Raw genomic sequence first — 17145 nt, 5'->3', positions numbered from 1 at the left:
AGACCTTTGGACGAGATGGATTGGCAAAGAGATGACAGCAATGGGTTCAAGTGTATCAGAGATGTTGAAGATGGTTCAGAATAGGATAGGGTTCAGATCTATTGTCTAGAGGATCACTATGGGCTATACTAGATTCGACAGCAAGGGTAACAACTCCGCCACTTGCACATCACAAAGTATTATTTGGTACTACAAGAGAATGAGTCAGCAGCGCTCTTCACTTTTGTGGTATTTGAAAAGTAGATTATTTCAGTAACCTCATATATTTTGCCCTTTAAAAATATTTTAATAAGTTTCATTTTGTGTTGTTTTATTGGTATCAATCTGTCACTGTCCATTTTAACATCTATCTCTATCAGTCTTATGCAGGGAAATATGTGCCCGCCCTCGCACACTATATCCATACCTTTAACCCCACAGCCGACCTGAAGATCAACTTGAAAGGAATTGCTATTGGAGATCCCTACTCTGATCCTGAATCAGTAGGTGTCTCTTTTTTTTGTTTCATTTTATGTCTTAAGGAGATGCAATCCTCTCTAAGAAGATGGAAGGGATCTTGTTTGATAAAGAAAATTCCTTTGACTTTCTAATGACTTACAACTTGTGATTTTTACCAAATATTTTAAGGCATTTCTCTACTGTGCCAGCGTTTGGTTTACTGGGTTTGCTCACAGAGCCTTTGTGTGCCTCTCTCCTCTCAACAAGATGGACTGACACAGTGACAGCAGCATTGTGCTCAAGTGTGTCTGAGATGATGAGGGTGGCAGAGGTTAGGACAGGGTACAGATCTGTTGTTCATAGGATTGCTCTGAGTCGTATTGGACTGGACAGCACCTAACAACAACAACATACACATACACGTATAATTGTTTTGTTTGGCCAATCCTAGCACCAGACTTTTAATTATAAAGGGGTTTTGCACCAAACAAATGGGCTTTCCTCACTTCTCCATTTTTCATTTGTGGCATCTGCCTTCGTCTCCTTTCTTCTCAGATTATAGGGGGCTATGCAACATTTCTGTACCAAGTCGGCTTGTTGGATGAAGAACAAGAAAAGTACTTCCAGAGCCAGTGTGATGAGTGTATAAAGCACATCAAGGCGGGGAACTGGACGGAGGCCTTTGAAGTGAGTACTGGGGCCCTGTGCTGCCCTTGAGCAATTAAAACCATCTGAGCAGAGGAGGGGGTCAAAAGAGGCACCATGCTGCTCCTGCATTTGGAGTTGGGTCCTCCCCCGCCCTATTTTTGTTAGTGAAGGTATCTGCTATGCTGTTGAAGATGAGAGGCCTAGATGAGTGGAATCCTAATGAAGAAAAGGACTGCCTAGGCTTCTTTGAATTTACTTTGACTGTATTTTTAACCTGGGAGCGCCTCAGGGTGTTTATAGAACTCCGTCTTTCATGAACTGTTTTGATTTCTTTAAATTCTTTGTAGACCCTAAAGGCATATCCAATCATATGGAAATCAGAAGAAAGGCAACCTAGGAAGTGGATGCATATGCTTCCACATGTGTTCAAAACCGTTCAGAGAGAGATCCACAAACCGCGTCTTTTCAGCTGCAGGAATGGTCACAGTGTGGAACAGATGTTACGAGTTCCTGCGTGAGGGGCAGAGAGTACAAAGTGTGGAGATATGAGATTTTCACAAAGAAACCATTGGCATTTGTGAATATTATAATATCGCTCCCTTAGAAGCCAACTTGAGAATCAAACAATATGGTTTTATTCTTCTCTTTTTGTTTATTTGAAATGTAAGAATATACTAAATATTAAGACACAAGAATTTGTGTTTCTTTGGCCAAAGAAGATGAAGGTCATGTAAACAATCTTCCTTGTAGGTTCCTGCCTTGTTTATTACAGTCATCACATTTGACATATAAATAAATGAAGCAAGGGCTAAATTGCAAGGGTGTTAATCTTGTTATTAGAATCACAGCCTCTAACAGCGTACCTTATGTCATTGTTGCCATTAAGGCTGAAATCTAGTATTAATAGTCTTCTAGGCCGTGGAGATCAGCTGGTTCAAATCAAACCAAGAGACACACAATCTTAGAGAGCAGGGAAGTAATATGAAGTTATGCTTTATTTTAGTATGGTGCCGGGGCACTTCCGGAAGTCACTCCCCGCTCCTACCCCTAGCAGTGACTGCTCTGGTTGGGAATTCTGATAGCAGAAGGCTGTGCAACTGGAGCTAAGTGTGTAAAGTTCCAGGCCAAATGGAGGTTAATGGCTTTCCCTGTTACCCCAACACGGGCCACAAATGTGGCCACAAATTGTTGATTCAAATGCTCTTGTGCAATTGTAGATGTGAGGGAAGGAGGATTTTATCAGGATCATGCTCCAACTTGCAATGACAATGTTTTTCAGACAAGTTTTAGGTTATCAGCTGTGGTAGAGAAAGAAGGTGAATGTACACGGGAACTAGAATCACATTTTATGTGGCATAAGACCAATCTGCAAGTAAAGCATTTGAAATGCTTTTCAAGAAGCACATAAGGATTAAGCCTTGTCAAGAGCAAGTATATTTGATAGGCCCAAAGGGATAAAGAAAACAGAAAAATATCCGTGGTATATGAAGCAGCAGCCCGCATACCCACAGGATTAGTGAAACTTGAATGTTAAGGTATCTTTTATATACTTAGAGATATAAAGTGGCCCATGAAGTATAGCGATGCCGGATTCATAAAGGCAAATAATAATTAAAAACAAAAATGAAAATTAATGAACTCTTGAATGTATAGAATAGCTTTGTAACCAGTGGGTCAATAATTTAAGTGATGAGATGAAATCTTAAGACCATTGCTTTTTCAAGACAAATAGGCAAGACGCTGTGAGGAATGTAGGCAGCTGGTGGTGAAATGTGTTTCAATATCCGCAGTGGAGCACTCCAAGAACTCTTGAAGCCCAGGAGAATACAAATGTCAAAACTTCAAGCCTGGCTAATAATGCCGGTTTGGTTCTCTGATTCCTTAAAATGACTTCGTTAATCATTTAGTTAATCAAAGAGCAGTCACTCAGGGCTGGAGGGGATTAGAGATCATTATCTCATTACACACACCCCCCCCCCCATACATCTGATAAGGAATCTGAAGCTAATGAATTGCTAAAAGCCACACAAATAGATTGCAGCAGATCTGGGGCCAGAATTCTTGCCCCCTGTTTCCCACCCCAGTATTTCTGCTTCCTTGTCAGGCACTCTGTTCAAATCCTCAGCCATCTTAGAAATGCTTTAAGATATCAAGTGGCCAGTCTCTGCTCTTGCACTGTTTCTCATTCCATAGTAATGTTCTGACTCAAAGCGTTGCCTTTGTGAAATATGTTTTAGCCTCAGACTGTATTTGACATCATTTGAGTGCCTGCCTTATTGGTCTAACTGCAAATGATTTTTTATTTTGAAAAATCCAACCCATTGTTAATTATATTTTCACTGACATTGGTAATACTGAAGTTGAGTTGCAAAAACGCTCCATACATTTGGAAACAGTGCTAGCCTACCGCATATACCTTGGAGTGAACAAATCAGAAAACTACTCTGAACTAACACAGTCCCTAGAGGTCAGGAACTGACATACAGATGCTGCCTTTGTGTGAGGATAAAATGCAGCCCCTTCTGTAGATGCACTCTGAGCCAGGACACTGGGCCTGACAAGCAGAGCTTCCACTGTTTTCTTGCCCCTTCATACCCATCAGCCAAGCCCATGTAGTGCACAGTTGGTCCAACCGCCCCATCCACATGCAGCAGCCTTGGGCGATGGCCCCATTGCTCACCTGTGCTCACACCCCCTTCACTAACTCCCATCCCTCACCCCAGGCAGTGTTAACTTGGACAGTAAGTCTTACATGTTTGAAAAAGAAGACTAATCAAATAAAATAAAGAGATTTTGTATTAAAAACAAAAGCATGATCAGAAGGAACTGAAAACTAGACTGTGCTGCTGTTCTACTGTTAAGGAGTGTGTGTGTATGTGTGTGTGGGGTGTGGTTGTGCGATTGAGGATGTAGAGTGAGCCTGAGTTTGTACCTCACCTTTTGCATGATTAATGATGCTTAGTCTCTCAAATCTTTAACCTCCTCTCTTTCAATGACATTCAGTCTCTTTACCTTAACAAATCTTTCATATTCACAGAAAAGCCAGTATTCATTCCATAGTTTCAAATTCAGACATCTCTTCCTCCAACTACCATCTCCCACAATTTCTTCTGTTGTATACTCTGATGGTGTAGTCTGTAGGGAGTTGAGCTAAACCAAATGGCATACCTTTTTGGAGGCTCAAATCCACCAGCAACTCTAAGTAGAAAGATAGGCAGTCTCCTTCCATGTGATATACAACCTCAGAAAACCCACTAGAGGCTCAGCTGTGAGTCAGTTCCAACTTGCCAGCAATAAGTTCGAGAGGTTTTTTGTTTTGTTTTTTTTATTTGAACAGTCTTTTAACCCCATAGCCTCTCAATCTATTGTTCCTACTATCTCCTTGATTAGCTCTAAGACACTCAAGTTCTAATTTGTCCAAACATCCAACTTAAGTCCAAGGTCAATCATTATATACATTCCCAATGTCTATGCCTCCTTCATACTTCCTCAAACTCCTTTGGCTAAACAATCCTTGTTATATTGTACCCAGTGGATGAAGAGACACACGCCAATGGATTATAAGTGAGGTCATTTATTTGTGGCATGGCGAGGGCAGGATTCCCCATTTTCCAAGCTTCAGCTAGGTGCTTTTATATTCTTGCTTTCCTTTAGATGCTGGGCGATGTGGGCCCAGGCTACAATATCTTGCTGTTGACATATTTCTAAGGGTACAGTGATGTAGTCACAGGCACAGTACAAAAATTCTACATCTTGGATTTATCAAGGGTACAGTGCAAAACATTTATATTTTGGGTTTATCAAGGGCACAGGGCAAAAAGTTTACATAAACAATAGCCACTACTGTTTTGGGAAATGGTTCAAGACAACACTTTAGGGTTCCAGTCAGAAATTTCCCACACAGAGGGTTTGGTTACTCAAATTGAGTGAGTGCTACATAAAATGGAGTCTATTTGGGTTCTCAGTTAAACCCAACAATTTATACCACTCCATGCTTGAATCTATATAGCTCAAAGTAGCAGGATGGAAGGCCACATCCATGCTGAATTCTCTCACCCTTCACTGACACCTTTGTTTCTTCATGTCAGCCAAACAAAACTTCTACGAGTTCTGAGCTCCTTCATCATACAGTCCACTATCAACTCTTGGTTCTAACAGTCAGTAGTGCACATCCATGTGAAGTCCACCCTTTCCTACAGAATTCACGCCCACAGTCAGGGCCCTTGGGCTCCATCCTTTCCTACAGAATCCATGCCCATAGTCAGGGCCCTTGGGCTAACTGTTGTTCCCTGTGCCAACAGTGGTCTTTCCTCAGATATCTTAGATAGCCTCCTCTTCTTCCCTTTTAAGAGGTTTTTACTCAAATGTCAACTTCTAAGAAAACTTCTTGGCTTCCTCTTCACAATATCCTGTGCATGTTCACCTTTACTATTCTCCTTAACCCTGAGCTCTCTCTGGCGTACTCAGGCCATAAATCCTGGAACATAAATCCTAAGGGGGCAAACTGGTAACAGTGCTTATGCAGAGGAGACTGAATGAAGAAACGAAAAGTTATTAATGTGACATACAGAATACTCGTACATTTTTACCCACTCTAATTATTTTCCTTCTCTTTCCCTTCTCTCCCTATTTAGATATTGGATAGAATGCTAGATGGCGACTTAAATGGATCTTCTTACTTTGAGACTGTAACGGGATGTACAAATTATTATAACATTTTACACTGCGTGGTAATAACAATATTTTAAAACCTTATATTTTCTGAAATTATTTCACATTTCTTAGATTTGGGAAATTTTATAGCTGATGTTATTCTATATAAGTATGTCTGAACGACATTATATTATTTGGTCTACTAAACTGTGGGATTTCCCCCTCGTCACCAATATTGTATTTATAATTTGACTATTGTGAGCGTAAGATAGTTTGAATAACTCAAAACAATTTCTGATTATTACCATTTTTCCCCGGTGGAGGGTCTTATAAAGAAGTTCTTGTGTAAGGAACATACTTTGAGATTAGAGGTCTGTGTATTGGGCCACAGATTCCAAGTTTATAGTGAGTTTCTTGAAAATGCCTACATTCTTTGTTCTGTACTTAAGACAGCTTAAATTAAAACTTCCAAAGGCTTTATGAAAATATTTGCTTTATCTTAGTTTTGACTTAAGATGTTTAGTAGATTTCAACAGTCCTCACTTCCAGCCCACTGGAATATTTCTGAAGGGATTCAAATAGTTTCTTTATAAAAGTAGAACAAAGTTAATGTCTTTTGTGTAGAATTAATCAAATAAGAGAGAAAAGGAGCCAAGCTAATGATTTAGATTTGTATATTTTTGGTCTAGTACATATGACAATATATTCTGTTTGCTTTATTTTAAATTGCCTTATTTATGGACTATTTTGCAAATAGATTTAAAATCTTCTTTTCTGTAGAATTCTCCAATCTTGTGGTGTAGGAACTAGGTTTCACCATGAGAAAGTCATATAGCAGGCAAGAGAGAAATAAAATTTGTGATTACATTTTATTTTCTTTACAAAGTACTATGTTCCTAGTTAGCTAAAGTCACAAATTGTTCAGTCTTTTTCTGCCTTTTAAAAGGAATTTCAAAAGCACATGATTTACTAATTATTTTTGTTTTAGTATGATTATTATGGGAAGTTTTTTGCAATATTGTTTAATTTTTGGTGTTTTGATAATTTTTTTTTAAATTATAAGAAAGTTAACTTTAAAAGGAAAGTTTACTTATCCAGGAACATGGATAATTTTCTGTTACATTTCATCTGTTTTTTCATTTGGTATAGTTATTCCTGAGGTTATATTTTAGTAAGCTGATAATTTTTATACAGTTTTAATTGGCAGCAGAATATTTAGGGGAAAACATCTTCAGCTTTTAACCACACCGCCATCACCTGTTCCCCTCTTGTCCAGTTGTCCATCTATTCATAAAGTCACTGACAAGGGGCAAGTTGACTGTCTTCTCACTTCTTTCTTTCCCCTCATATTTGCATCTAAAGGTATTGCTAATGGAAGTCACAGGTCACTAAAGATACCTTTCTGAAAAGGAAAATGAACTTTTTCAAATGGGGTCCTGTCTGGGAAGGTATGGTCCTCATGCAGATTTGTCATTAAGTTACCTCAAAACCCTCCAACTTAGACTTTCCAGGACAGGAGTTAGTCAGCATGTCACAAGTGAAGGCCTCATCTTGTTTTATGTGTGATGAGAAATTTGTAGCTTTCCTTTTCACCCTTCACTCTATTCTCTAATACCTTTCTGACAGGAATCTGAAGACACAGGTTACTATGAAAAATTTCTGTCACTCCCAGAAGTCAGAAAAGCAATCCATGTAGGAAACAATACTTTTAACAATGGATCTAATGTTGAAAAATATTTGCAAGAAGATACAATGAAGTCGATTAAGCCCTGGTTAATTGAAATCATGAATAATTACAAGGTAAAGCTGTCACTTCAGTTATTGTCTATTTTAGGGAATTTCCAGATTACTTAGTGCATGAGTGAATTTCTTTTATTTATAATCTGACTTTCTGTAGGATTTTTTTTTCATTTTATAAGATCTTTTCAATGTAAATAACAGACTCTTCTCAAATTTTGATCTCTTTGAATTAAACATTTCAGATTTTCCCCCCTTCTAATTAAATTATTTTTCCCGATAGTTCCTTTAAAAATAGAATTCCTTCTGGCACATACCACCTTTCATCGTTTCCTGGGAAAAGATTCTGCTGAACTGAAAACATGATGAATCTTTTCTAGAAGCCATACTTCTTCCCTTATTGTTTGCTTTGTAAGAGGAATTCTGATAAAGTCAGGGAGGTATGAAATTAACAGGGACTCTAGAGGGTATTTTGCTCCCTCACTCTAAGAGTCCTGGTGACATTATATTTTGAGTGTTGGGCTGGTAACCAAAAGGTCAGTGATTCAAATCTATCAGCTGGTATGAGGAGGAGAAAGATGTGCGTTCTCTTTCTGTAAAAAGGAATAGCCTTGTAAACTCAGTGGATGACCATTGTGAATTGAAACCAAATCTACAAAAGTAATGGGATATTAAAAATGTAACTAATAAATATGCCTAATCTAGACTTATTAATTTTCCGTAAATTTATTGAATGAAAACAAGTTTCATTTTCCTATTTTAAAGATAAAAACAACTTGCTACAATATAATGTCATTAAGGGATATAAAGTTGCATTTGTGTATATATGTATTTATTTGCAGAAGGAAGGTAGAGAACAACTGAAGTTTCCCTAGTACATTAATTTACCTAGGAATTTGTGTGATCCTCCCTTCACCCCTCGTATATTAATTGAACTATAATCCCTGGTTTATAAACTGAAATATAATTCCTTTCTCAAGTACAGTAGACAAGGTTGGGAGTGCAGATTAAATGATATGAACTCCCCAGGTGTTGAGAACCACCACAGAACACTCATTTGGTTGATAAAGGATAGTGTAAGAGATGATCCTGCATTTTGATATTTCAACATCTCTGTCCTCATTGTGTGTGCATTTTAATTCTGCCATTAGGAATTACAGTGAAATCTTAGTGTTTTCTAAATGTTTAACATTTCAATCAGCTGACAAAATAAGGGAACAGTTTAGTATTGTAAACAAACTGTGCTTGCATAAAGAAAGACAATGAAGTGTGCAGTCCATTTGAATGTAGACAAAGACTTGACTGCTGGTCAAACAGACTGTGTATTCACTGATACAGCTGGCATAGCCCACAGGGCAGCGATTATCATGGGCTTGTCTGTTAACTGTGGTAAGCCTCAGAGTTTAGGTAATGGGAGCACAACATAAATTGGCCTAAAACATTAATACCCTTGATGATAACATATATGTCAAGTCCAATGCTAATTTATCATAGAAAATAGCAAGCATATTTGTGTTTATGAGACTATTGATGTCTTTTTTTAGCACTTGATGGATTCCTGACAGCCAATATGGAGCTCTCTAACAGACTGTTAAAGAGTCTGTTTGGTTTTTAAAGACTGGTAGAACTTCTGTTGTGTATTAGCTTCTGTGTAGAATATGTAGTAATGGTATAAAGGGGAGGAATATGCAAAGCTATTTTCTTTTTGGTAATATCAGATGCACAGAGTGTTGAGTTGCAATATTGCGTTAGCAATTTCCAAAAGGACTAGAATGAGAAACTGTCTTTGAGGCTATTTGAATTCTTCATGAATCATTCATTTGGTTCACAATGTTACCAAGATTGTTAGGTCAAGCAAGTGTGTTTATAAGAGGCTAAGAAAGCATGGTGGTATGAGCGTGGGCTGTCAGGGCAAGTATTCGGAGCTTAAATTCTGGTTTCACCATCCATTTGGAAGTATCCTTTGAAGAAGATACTTAATACTCATTGTGTTTCAGTCTTCTCATCTGTGAAATGGGAATAACCATCATAGAGTTATGCCATAGAGTTTTTATAAGAGTTTTTTTATGTTAAGTGCTTAAAATAGTGCTTAGTGGTTAGGAATTACTTGTAAGTATAATGATATTTAACATTTTTGGCAAACATCTATAAGCACTTGCTATATTAAATTGTTGTATAACAAATCCTATAAAACTATAACAAAAACTGTTTAAAAACTTGATTGTCGTCCATGTAAGGAAGAGAAATACCAGCATGTGAAACACAGGCCTTCTCCCATCTCCTCCTGCAAGTTGAAAAGCCTGCAGGTTAGTTCTACTCAGTAACACATGGGGTCCCCATGAATTAGAATTGCTTGATGGGAGGAAGAAACCCCAAATCCAACACCCCAACATAATGCACAAAAGGTATATTCAATTTCTACTTTTAGAATGGCAGAGTAGACACTATCCAGGATTCATTTGCTAGAACACAATGGCCAATCAAATGTGGTTGAGTTGATCCTGATGCATAGTGACCTGGTTGCTCAGTGGTTAAGCACTTAGCTATTAGCAGAATGACCAGCATCTTAAACACACCTATAAGAGAAAGATGTAGCATTCTACAAGAGAAAGATGTAGCAGCCTGCTTCCATAAAGAACATGGCATTGGACCCCTCAAAGGTATTTTTACTCTGCTTTATAGGCGTACTAGGGAGCTCTGGTAGCAGAGGCATGTGCTTTGAATCTACCATCTACTCTGTGGAAGACAGATGGTTAATCTCCTTCCATGCAATTTACTGCCTCTGAAGATTCTCTGGAAGGTCAGCTATAAATTGGTTCCAACTTGACTGTACCCAACCACCACCACCACCACCTACAGGATCACTACAAATTGGAATGAATGATAAAAATGCAACTATTTTCAGAGTGCTCTTTGGAGGCAAGGATGGTGAAGATTTGTCTTGCATTTTTTGAACATGTTCCTAAGAAAGGCTATTCTTTGGAGAGAGACAGTGTGCTTGGAAAGGTGGAAGGACAGCAAAAGAGGAAGACCCTCAACCAGGTGGTTTGAAACACTGTCTCCAGCAATGAGCTTGAGTGTGTCAGAGATTGTGAGACTGACACAGGATAGGACACGATTCAGCTCTGTTGTTCCAAGGGTCACCCTGAGTCATACTTGACTTTATGACACCTAACAACATATCAGAGTCAACAATAACAATCAAAAAAGAAAGGCATGTGATAAAACAAAGGGAGACCTCAAAGTACAAGTTTAAAGCAAAGCCTTAAAAATCATCTGTGAGCTTTTAAAAGGAATACACGAGAATCTTTGCATGGATCCCTCCAGCAAAGAATCTGATTCACTTGCCTTGCATAGAAGCTAGTACAGAGTTGGTTTTGTTGCTGTTGTTAAGTGCTCATTGAATAGCTTCAATTCATAGTACTCAAAAAATCTGAAAGGCAGAAAAGGGGAAAGAGTGGGAGGAAAGGAGGAAGAGATATGACAGAGGGAAGAAAGATAAGGAGGGAGGGGATATCAGGGAAATTAAGGAAGAAAGCAAGGAAGGCAGATGCCTATTCCTTTATAGTATCAATTTTCTTAACAATAATCTTATATTCAGTTGCTGTTAAATACTGTCTGTTGTTTTTGTGTGCTTTGGAGTTGGAACCTACCCATAGCTGACCCTCCTGCAAGTTTTCAGAGATAGTAAATCCCACGAGAAGAAATTGCCCATCTTCCCACAGCGCAACTAGTGGATTTGAACTGCATGCCTTTGGGACTGCAGCACATCTTCTTACCACAAGGCCACTAGAGCTCCCTAAGCATTTTATAGTTGGTTCCAATTCATGATGACCATAGATACATAGAATGAATCATTGTGTGGTCCTGCGTCATCCTCACAATCTTTGCTATGTTTGACCTCGTTGTTGTAACCACTGTGTGAGTTCATCTCATTGAGGGTCTTCCATATTTTGTTGGTGATTTCTACTTTACCAAGCATACAATCTTTCTCCAGAGACTAGACTCTCCTGATAACATGTCCAAAAGCATGTGAGATGATGACACACTACCCGTAATTCTAAGGAACATTCTGGCTTTCTTCTTCTGAGACAGATATTTATTCTCCGGCAGTCCACAGTGTGTTTAATATCCCTTGCCAACACTAAATTCAAAACCATCAATTTTTCTTTGGTTAGTTATTGTTGTACTCGGTTATGTTGTTGTAATGTGTTGTTGTGTCGAAACCAACTTATAATAGACTCACCAGCAGGTTTTCAGAGGCAATAAGTCACAAAGGAGGAGATGGACCATCTTTTTCTCATGGAGAAGCTGGTGGATTTGAACCACCTGCCCTTGGGTTGGCAGTACAGATCCTTACCACCTTGCCATCAGAGCTTCCTGAATGCAAGTAATCTACCACTTTCATTGAAAGGCAGAGAAGGAGAAAGAGTGGGAGGAAAGGAGGAAGAGATATCCCCCTCTCTTTTCTATCCTGAATTTTAAATTAATAACATAGAAGAAGAGATAAGACTTATCTGCAAGTCAGGGAATACGAAATACACTTCATTTGACTCCCCGTGGTGAAAGATGGACAATCTCTTCCAATGTGATTTACAGCCTTGGAAACCTAATGGCACATCAACTCTGTGTCTTCTTGACTTGTCAATGAGTTTGAGTAACTTGCTGTGCTTTTTCTAGATGCCATTGAGTCAAATATGACTCAAAATGACCAGCAGCAATGAACAACGTGTCTGAACCCTATTCCTGCCTGATTGTGTGCCATCCTCACCAACTCTGACATACTTTCGGTGCAGTCACTGTGTCAGTCTACCTGGTTGAGCATCTTCCTCTCTTTTGCTGACCCTCCACCTTTCCAAGAATGAGGTCCCTTTCCTAGCAACATGCCCGAAGTACGTGAGACGAAGCTACACCATCTTAACAAAGTAAAATATTTATGTTGTAGTGAAGCGGTTGGCTGGATTAGAATTTGCTTAGAACAAAAAGGAGTCTATTTGCCAGCATAAAAACTTAGCCAAAATGTTACAAGTTACCAGGCTCACACTTGTGATTTAGGATCAGCACAGTATTTGTCCTATGTTAAGTGCCACTGAGTTGACACTAGCTCATAGCACCTCTGTTCACAATAAACAAATTGCTACCCTTTCACATTCTAAGCATACATAACAGTCCCACGTGCTAAGGGGTACCATCTCTAAGTGCCAAGTCTTACTTTGAAAGGCTTTTGCTTTTAAAGGTTGAGTTTCCCTGGGGTAGGGCTTAACTTGCTGCGTTTAAGAGTTCATCAAGCCAGGAAACGGTAAATATAAAGTTACATTTACCTGTCACTTGTCATTCTTCAGCTCATTAAATTTCAACTAATTGCATCTTCAGAATCAGGATCTTAATGTTTCTCAGTTTCATTACCAGACTGAAATCTTAACACCGGGTCATTAGGATTTTATTTACTTACCCTAGGCTTTCAAAAGATCTGAGTTTGGAAATGGTCAGTCTCTGATTAATGGATGTGGCTTAGAAGTTTGAAATGTAAGTATTTCCAGCAAATTTAACTTATTGTAGTTGTCAGTTTAACTGGTAGTGGCATTTTTCCTGAATAACTTCTGGTGACCAACTGTTTAGAAACACAGTTGTCATTAAACTGCATTTGCTAAATGTCTAACACCCCAAGAAAAAAATTAGCACTTAAAGAAGTTAGATTCTTCAGAATGTTTGTTGGAATCTAAGCTTCCAACAAACCATCTATCTCTCTTTATCTCTCTCTCTCTCATTGTTGAGTCAGAATAAACTCCTACTTGACCCGTCAGATGGTTTTAAACTGCACAGTTTAAGATTGTCCATCTTTCTCCCTGAGAGCACCTGGCAAAAATCAAACTGCCAGCCTTTGGAGTAGTGGCACAACTCCTTACCCACTAGACCACCAGAGCTCCCTCGTCCAAATAAAGAGGGTGAACTGAGCAATGTTTTTCCGAAGATAAAGCCATGAAGGCAGGAAGAGGATTGATGGATATGGGAATTATATAAAGAGGATGTGGGTACAAGTAGATTACATGTTGAGTATTGCAATTAATGTTAACAAAACAAAACAATAATGGATGGTTAAGAGACAAACAAACCTGCTTTGTAAACATTGTAAGCATTCAGATCACAATTAACAAACAGGGAAAAAATTCTGATGTTGTTGACTGGAAACTGATGTGCAGAGGAGACGCTATTTAAACACTGAGCTGCTGGCTGAAAGGTTGGGAGTTCAAACACAATAGGTGCTCTAAGAGTGAGAGGCGTGCCACTTGGCTTCTATAAATATTTTTTTTAAACCAACTCACAGTCATTGCCATCAAGTTGTAACAGACTCAAAGCTAATCATCCATTGTGCTTCCAAGGCTGTACATGGCATGGGAGGAGATTGCCATCTTCTCTCAAGGAGCCTGTGCACAGGTTTTGGAGCCCTAGGGTCAGCTTTTGAGCTGGCAGTGCCCCTCCCTGGGATTGAGAGACACCTTGCCTCCCGAGCTCCTGCTGTCAGGGGTTGAGCTTTGGAACCCCTAGAGGGAAGTTCAACATTAGTTGGAGTGACCATGATGGTTGTGCATTGTTTGGTTGGTTGGTTGGTTTTTAATATAATATAATCACTATTCTTGGTTCAAGGAAGGAACACTAATCGTGGGATCATTTGCTTTATGTAATCGTAATCTAAAGACAAGCAACCACTATTGTGTAGCTGAAAACCAAATAAAACCGACCTCTAAAAGTTTTTAAAAGTGCATTGATTGGGGGGGAAAAACCCATTTATACTATTGAATTCTTGTGATTTTATTTCACCTATTTCAGGTAAACTAAGGGCAGTTGTAACACTGACTTTTCTTTTTTCCTTTGTAAATAGGGCATACTTCTGGGCTTCTTTGATTCTGAAGCATTTGCAATAATAACGACAATAAATAATGCCCCTGACTGATAAAATGAAATTGATTTCATCTGAACCTGTCATTCTATATCTTTTTTGTTGGATGAAATTTTCATATTATAACTAATGTACTAGTATGTGTTTTCTTACTGTGTTTTCCCCCTCATTATTTAGAGAATATTAGTTTCTGAAATCAAACTCATAGATTACATATTTAATACAGTGCAGTGGTGTGTATTTTTATTTTCATTTATTTCATTAAGCCATTTGGTGAGATGTTCTGCCACTTTAACTGGTTTGCTCCCCTGATGAGCACCATCCTGGTTTTGCAAAGACTTGGTTAGTCATTGTTGGAAAGCACCTTTTGCTCAGAGGATTATAAAGTTCTCTTGTGGTTTATGGCAACAGGGATGGCAGAATTTAATCTTGAAATCACCCAAATCTGGCAAGGATTAAGATGGTGCAGGAAGAAAAGTTATAAACAGTAACATCATTTATTATGCAGATTCTGGGGATATAAAAATGAATAAACTAAGAAATGCAATTCAAATCCATGGTCTAGGGACTCTAATAGGTACAAAATAAATACTATTAGGTCTATTGACTTTGAAATGATAAAGAGGAAAAGAGAGGAAGAGAATATTCTTTGCTAATAGAATTAGTTGTGTCTCTTGTGCTATAAATGTTGCCATGCTAGAGTAGCTAGTCAGAAACAAAAATGTTGCACAAATATACCAAAATATGTGTTGTTGTTGTTGTGATTAGTTGACCTCAAGTCAATTCTAACACAAGGAAGTTTCATGTGTTATGCTGTAGAACTGCTCCATCGGGTTCTGACTGTGTTTCAATCATTCTGCAATTAACTAATTAATATTGTGAGGTTGGTGAAAGTTTATGGAACAAATTAGTTTTCCATTCAATAATTCATACATATTTGGTTTCATAACATGAGTAGCAATTCCCTAGACTGGACAGTATTTCCCCCACATCTTTCCCAGTTTCTCTGTATGCATTTATCCTCCTTTCCTGTTCCTTCTGGCCTCTGAGCTCTGTTTCCGGACAGACTACCCTTTTTGTCTTGTATGGTTGGTTAACCTGAAGTCTAAGTTTCTTATGGATGTTCACTTTATAGACTTGTATGTTGTTTGCCCGGAGATAGGTTCAGTAGCAGGTTTCAAGGGTGTCTAAAGACTATCATCTCGAGTGTCCAAAGAGTTTTCTTGACTGTCATTTTTATAGGAAATCACCATACCCTTTCTTTTTCCATACCACTGGATAGATTTGAATGAACAACCTTTATCAGTTGAGCATGAACCCTTTGTACCACGCAAGGGCTCAACCAAAAGAGTGACCCACTAGGGATCATCAGTGGGTCAGTTCCAACTGGAAGGCATACAACAACAGCAGTAGGCCATTATTAAGTCATTTTAAGTGTGCTGTCTTAGGTATAGAAACTTTTTACAATGAGCCCAAGGTTGAAGCAATACCTTTATGGATCTTTGTCAAGTTGATTTTCCTTCTTAACCTCCTAAAACAAGCTAAATTGCTTGGAGTTAATTTGCAAGAAAGATGGAATAATTTTCTTTGGCTGAAAGGCATTATTTTTTAAAATTCTTTTATATTGGTTTACATACAAAATTTGTATACATTGTGTTTCACACTATCCTTCATTTACATTGTGTTTCATATAATCATTCTTATTAGTTGTAGTTTAGAAAATTAATCACCATTGAATTTTGCCCACCATTACCCCATATTTGTTTAATTACCACACACTCACTCACACCATTGCTTCACTTACCTTTTTCTTTCCAACCCTTGGCAAAAGCAGTTATTAAGGGAAGAGTGTCACCTGGGACATTTATTCTTAAATTCACACTTTTTCTTTTCTTTTCCTTAAATCAGGAAGCAAACTATCCCCTTAAAAAAACAAAAACAAAAACAAACCAACTTTTTTGCAGACATGATTACTGTTTCATTCAATAGTTGCATTATTTTTCTGTAAGTGACTTTTCAAGGCAGGTTCCAGTGAGATAGGCTTGCAGAGTAATTCAGTTCTAAATGCCCTTTGGAATCACCAGGAAGAACCAGGACCAGTGGCATGAATGATAAACGAATGGGGCCAAGGCATTGTCCAGGAGAGGATGACAGCTCTGCCTCTAGACTGGAACATTCTTTAAATATTAGACTCTTTGTTAAAGTTCAGGTTTCCTCTTACTGCTGAGTTTTGAGGGAACTCTGGGGAATGACCCTTTGTTGAGTTGGATGTTAGTGAAATTAATTCTCTTCTGTTCAGGAGAAAGGCTCTGGTGGGTCATGCTAATTGCTGCAGGCAGAAAGAGCTCCCAGTTCCACTGGAGTTTGTAATAGGAGAATGATAAGTAAGGCAGTCAGAAGAGGAAGTGTGGGGAGCTGCTTTGTAAGAGTTTCATTGATTTAGCATCTGTAGGGAAAGCTTCTTTAAAAAAAAATCTTTTTATTAGCGAACAGGAGAACATTCAGGACTAAGACAGATAGCAGCCAAGTGGGAATGCCGAACGGCCTGGAATAGCTTAGGCCGCTGTTCAATCATTTCCCCAAACAGGAAACCACAAAATGTTAGAGATTAAGGTCACTAGATCATTGGGAAAGGAGCATAACTTTGTCTGCAAAGTATTATGATGTATTGTAAAAGGGCCAAGATACAAGCATAAATCTTTCGTCTAAAAATGCCACAAAAATCCAACCTTCTCACCAAAGCATGTTTGCTTTCCTGTTGTACAGAGGGC

At 38.5% G+C, this 17145-nt stretch overlaps 1 protein-coding gene across 1 annotated transcript in view; it reads left to right on the top strand.

The window, feature by feature from the left end:
* Positions 1-17145, top strand: part of CPVL (carboxypeptidase, vitellogenic-like) — a 154154-nt gene that overhangs the window by 69146 nt on the left and 67863 nt on the right. Inside the window, exons 6-9 of the mRNA XM_006896135.1 lie at positions 360-482; positions 994-1125; positions 5721-5816; positions 7366-7539. Of these exons, the coding sequence (XP_006896197.1) occupies positions 360-482; positions 994-1125; positions 5721-5816; positions 7366-7539 (525 nt within the window). The remainder of the gene's footprint in view (positions 1-359; positions 483-993; positions 1126-5720; positions 5817-7365; positions 7540-17145) is intronic.

This window comes from Elephantulus edwardii, unplaced genomic scaffold (genome assembly GCF_000299155.1).
Source record: "Elephantulus edwardii isolate Elephantulus edwardi_28Jun2011 unplaced genomic scaffold, EleEdw1.0 scaffold00182, whole genome shotgun sequence".
NCBI lineage: Eukaryota > Metazoa > Chordata > Mammalia > Macroscelidea > Macroscelididae > Elephantulus > Elephantulus edwardii.
Note: the sequence above shows the minus strand (reverse complement) of the source record. Positions and strands in the feature narration are given on the sequence as shown.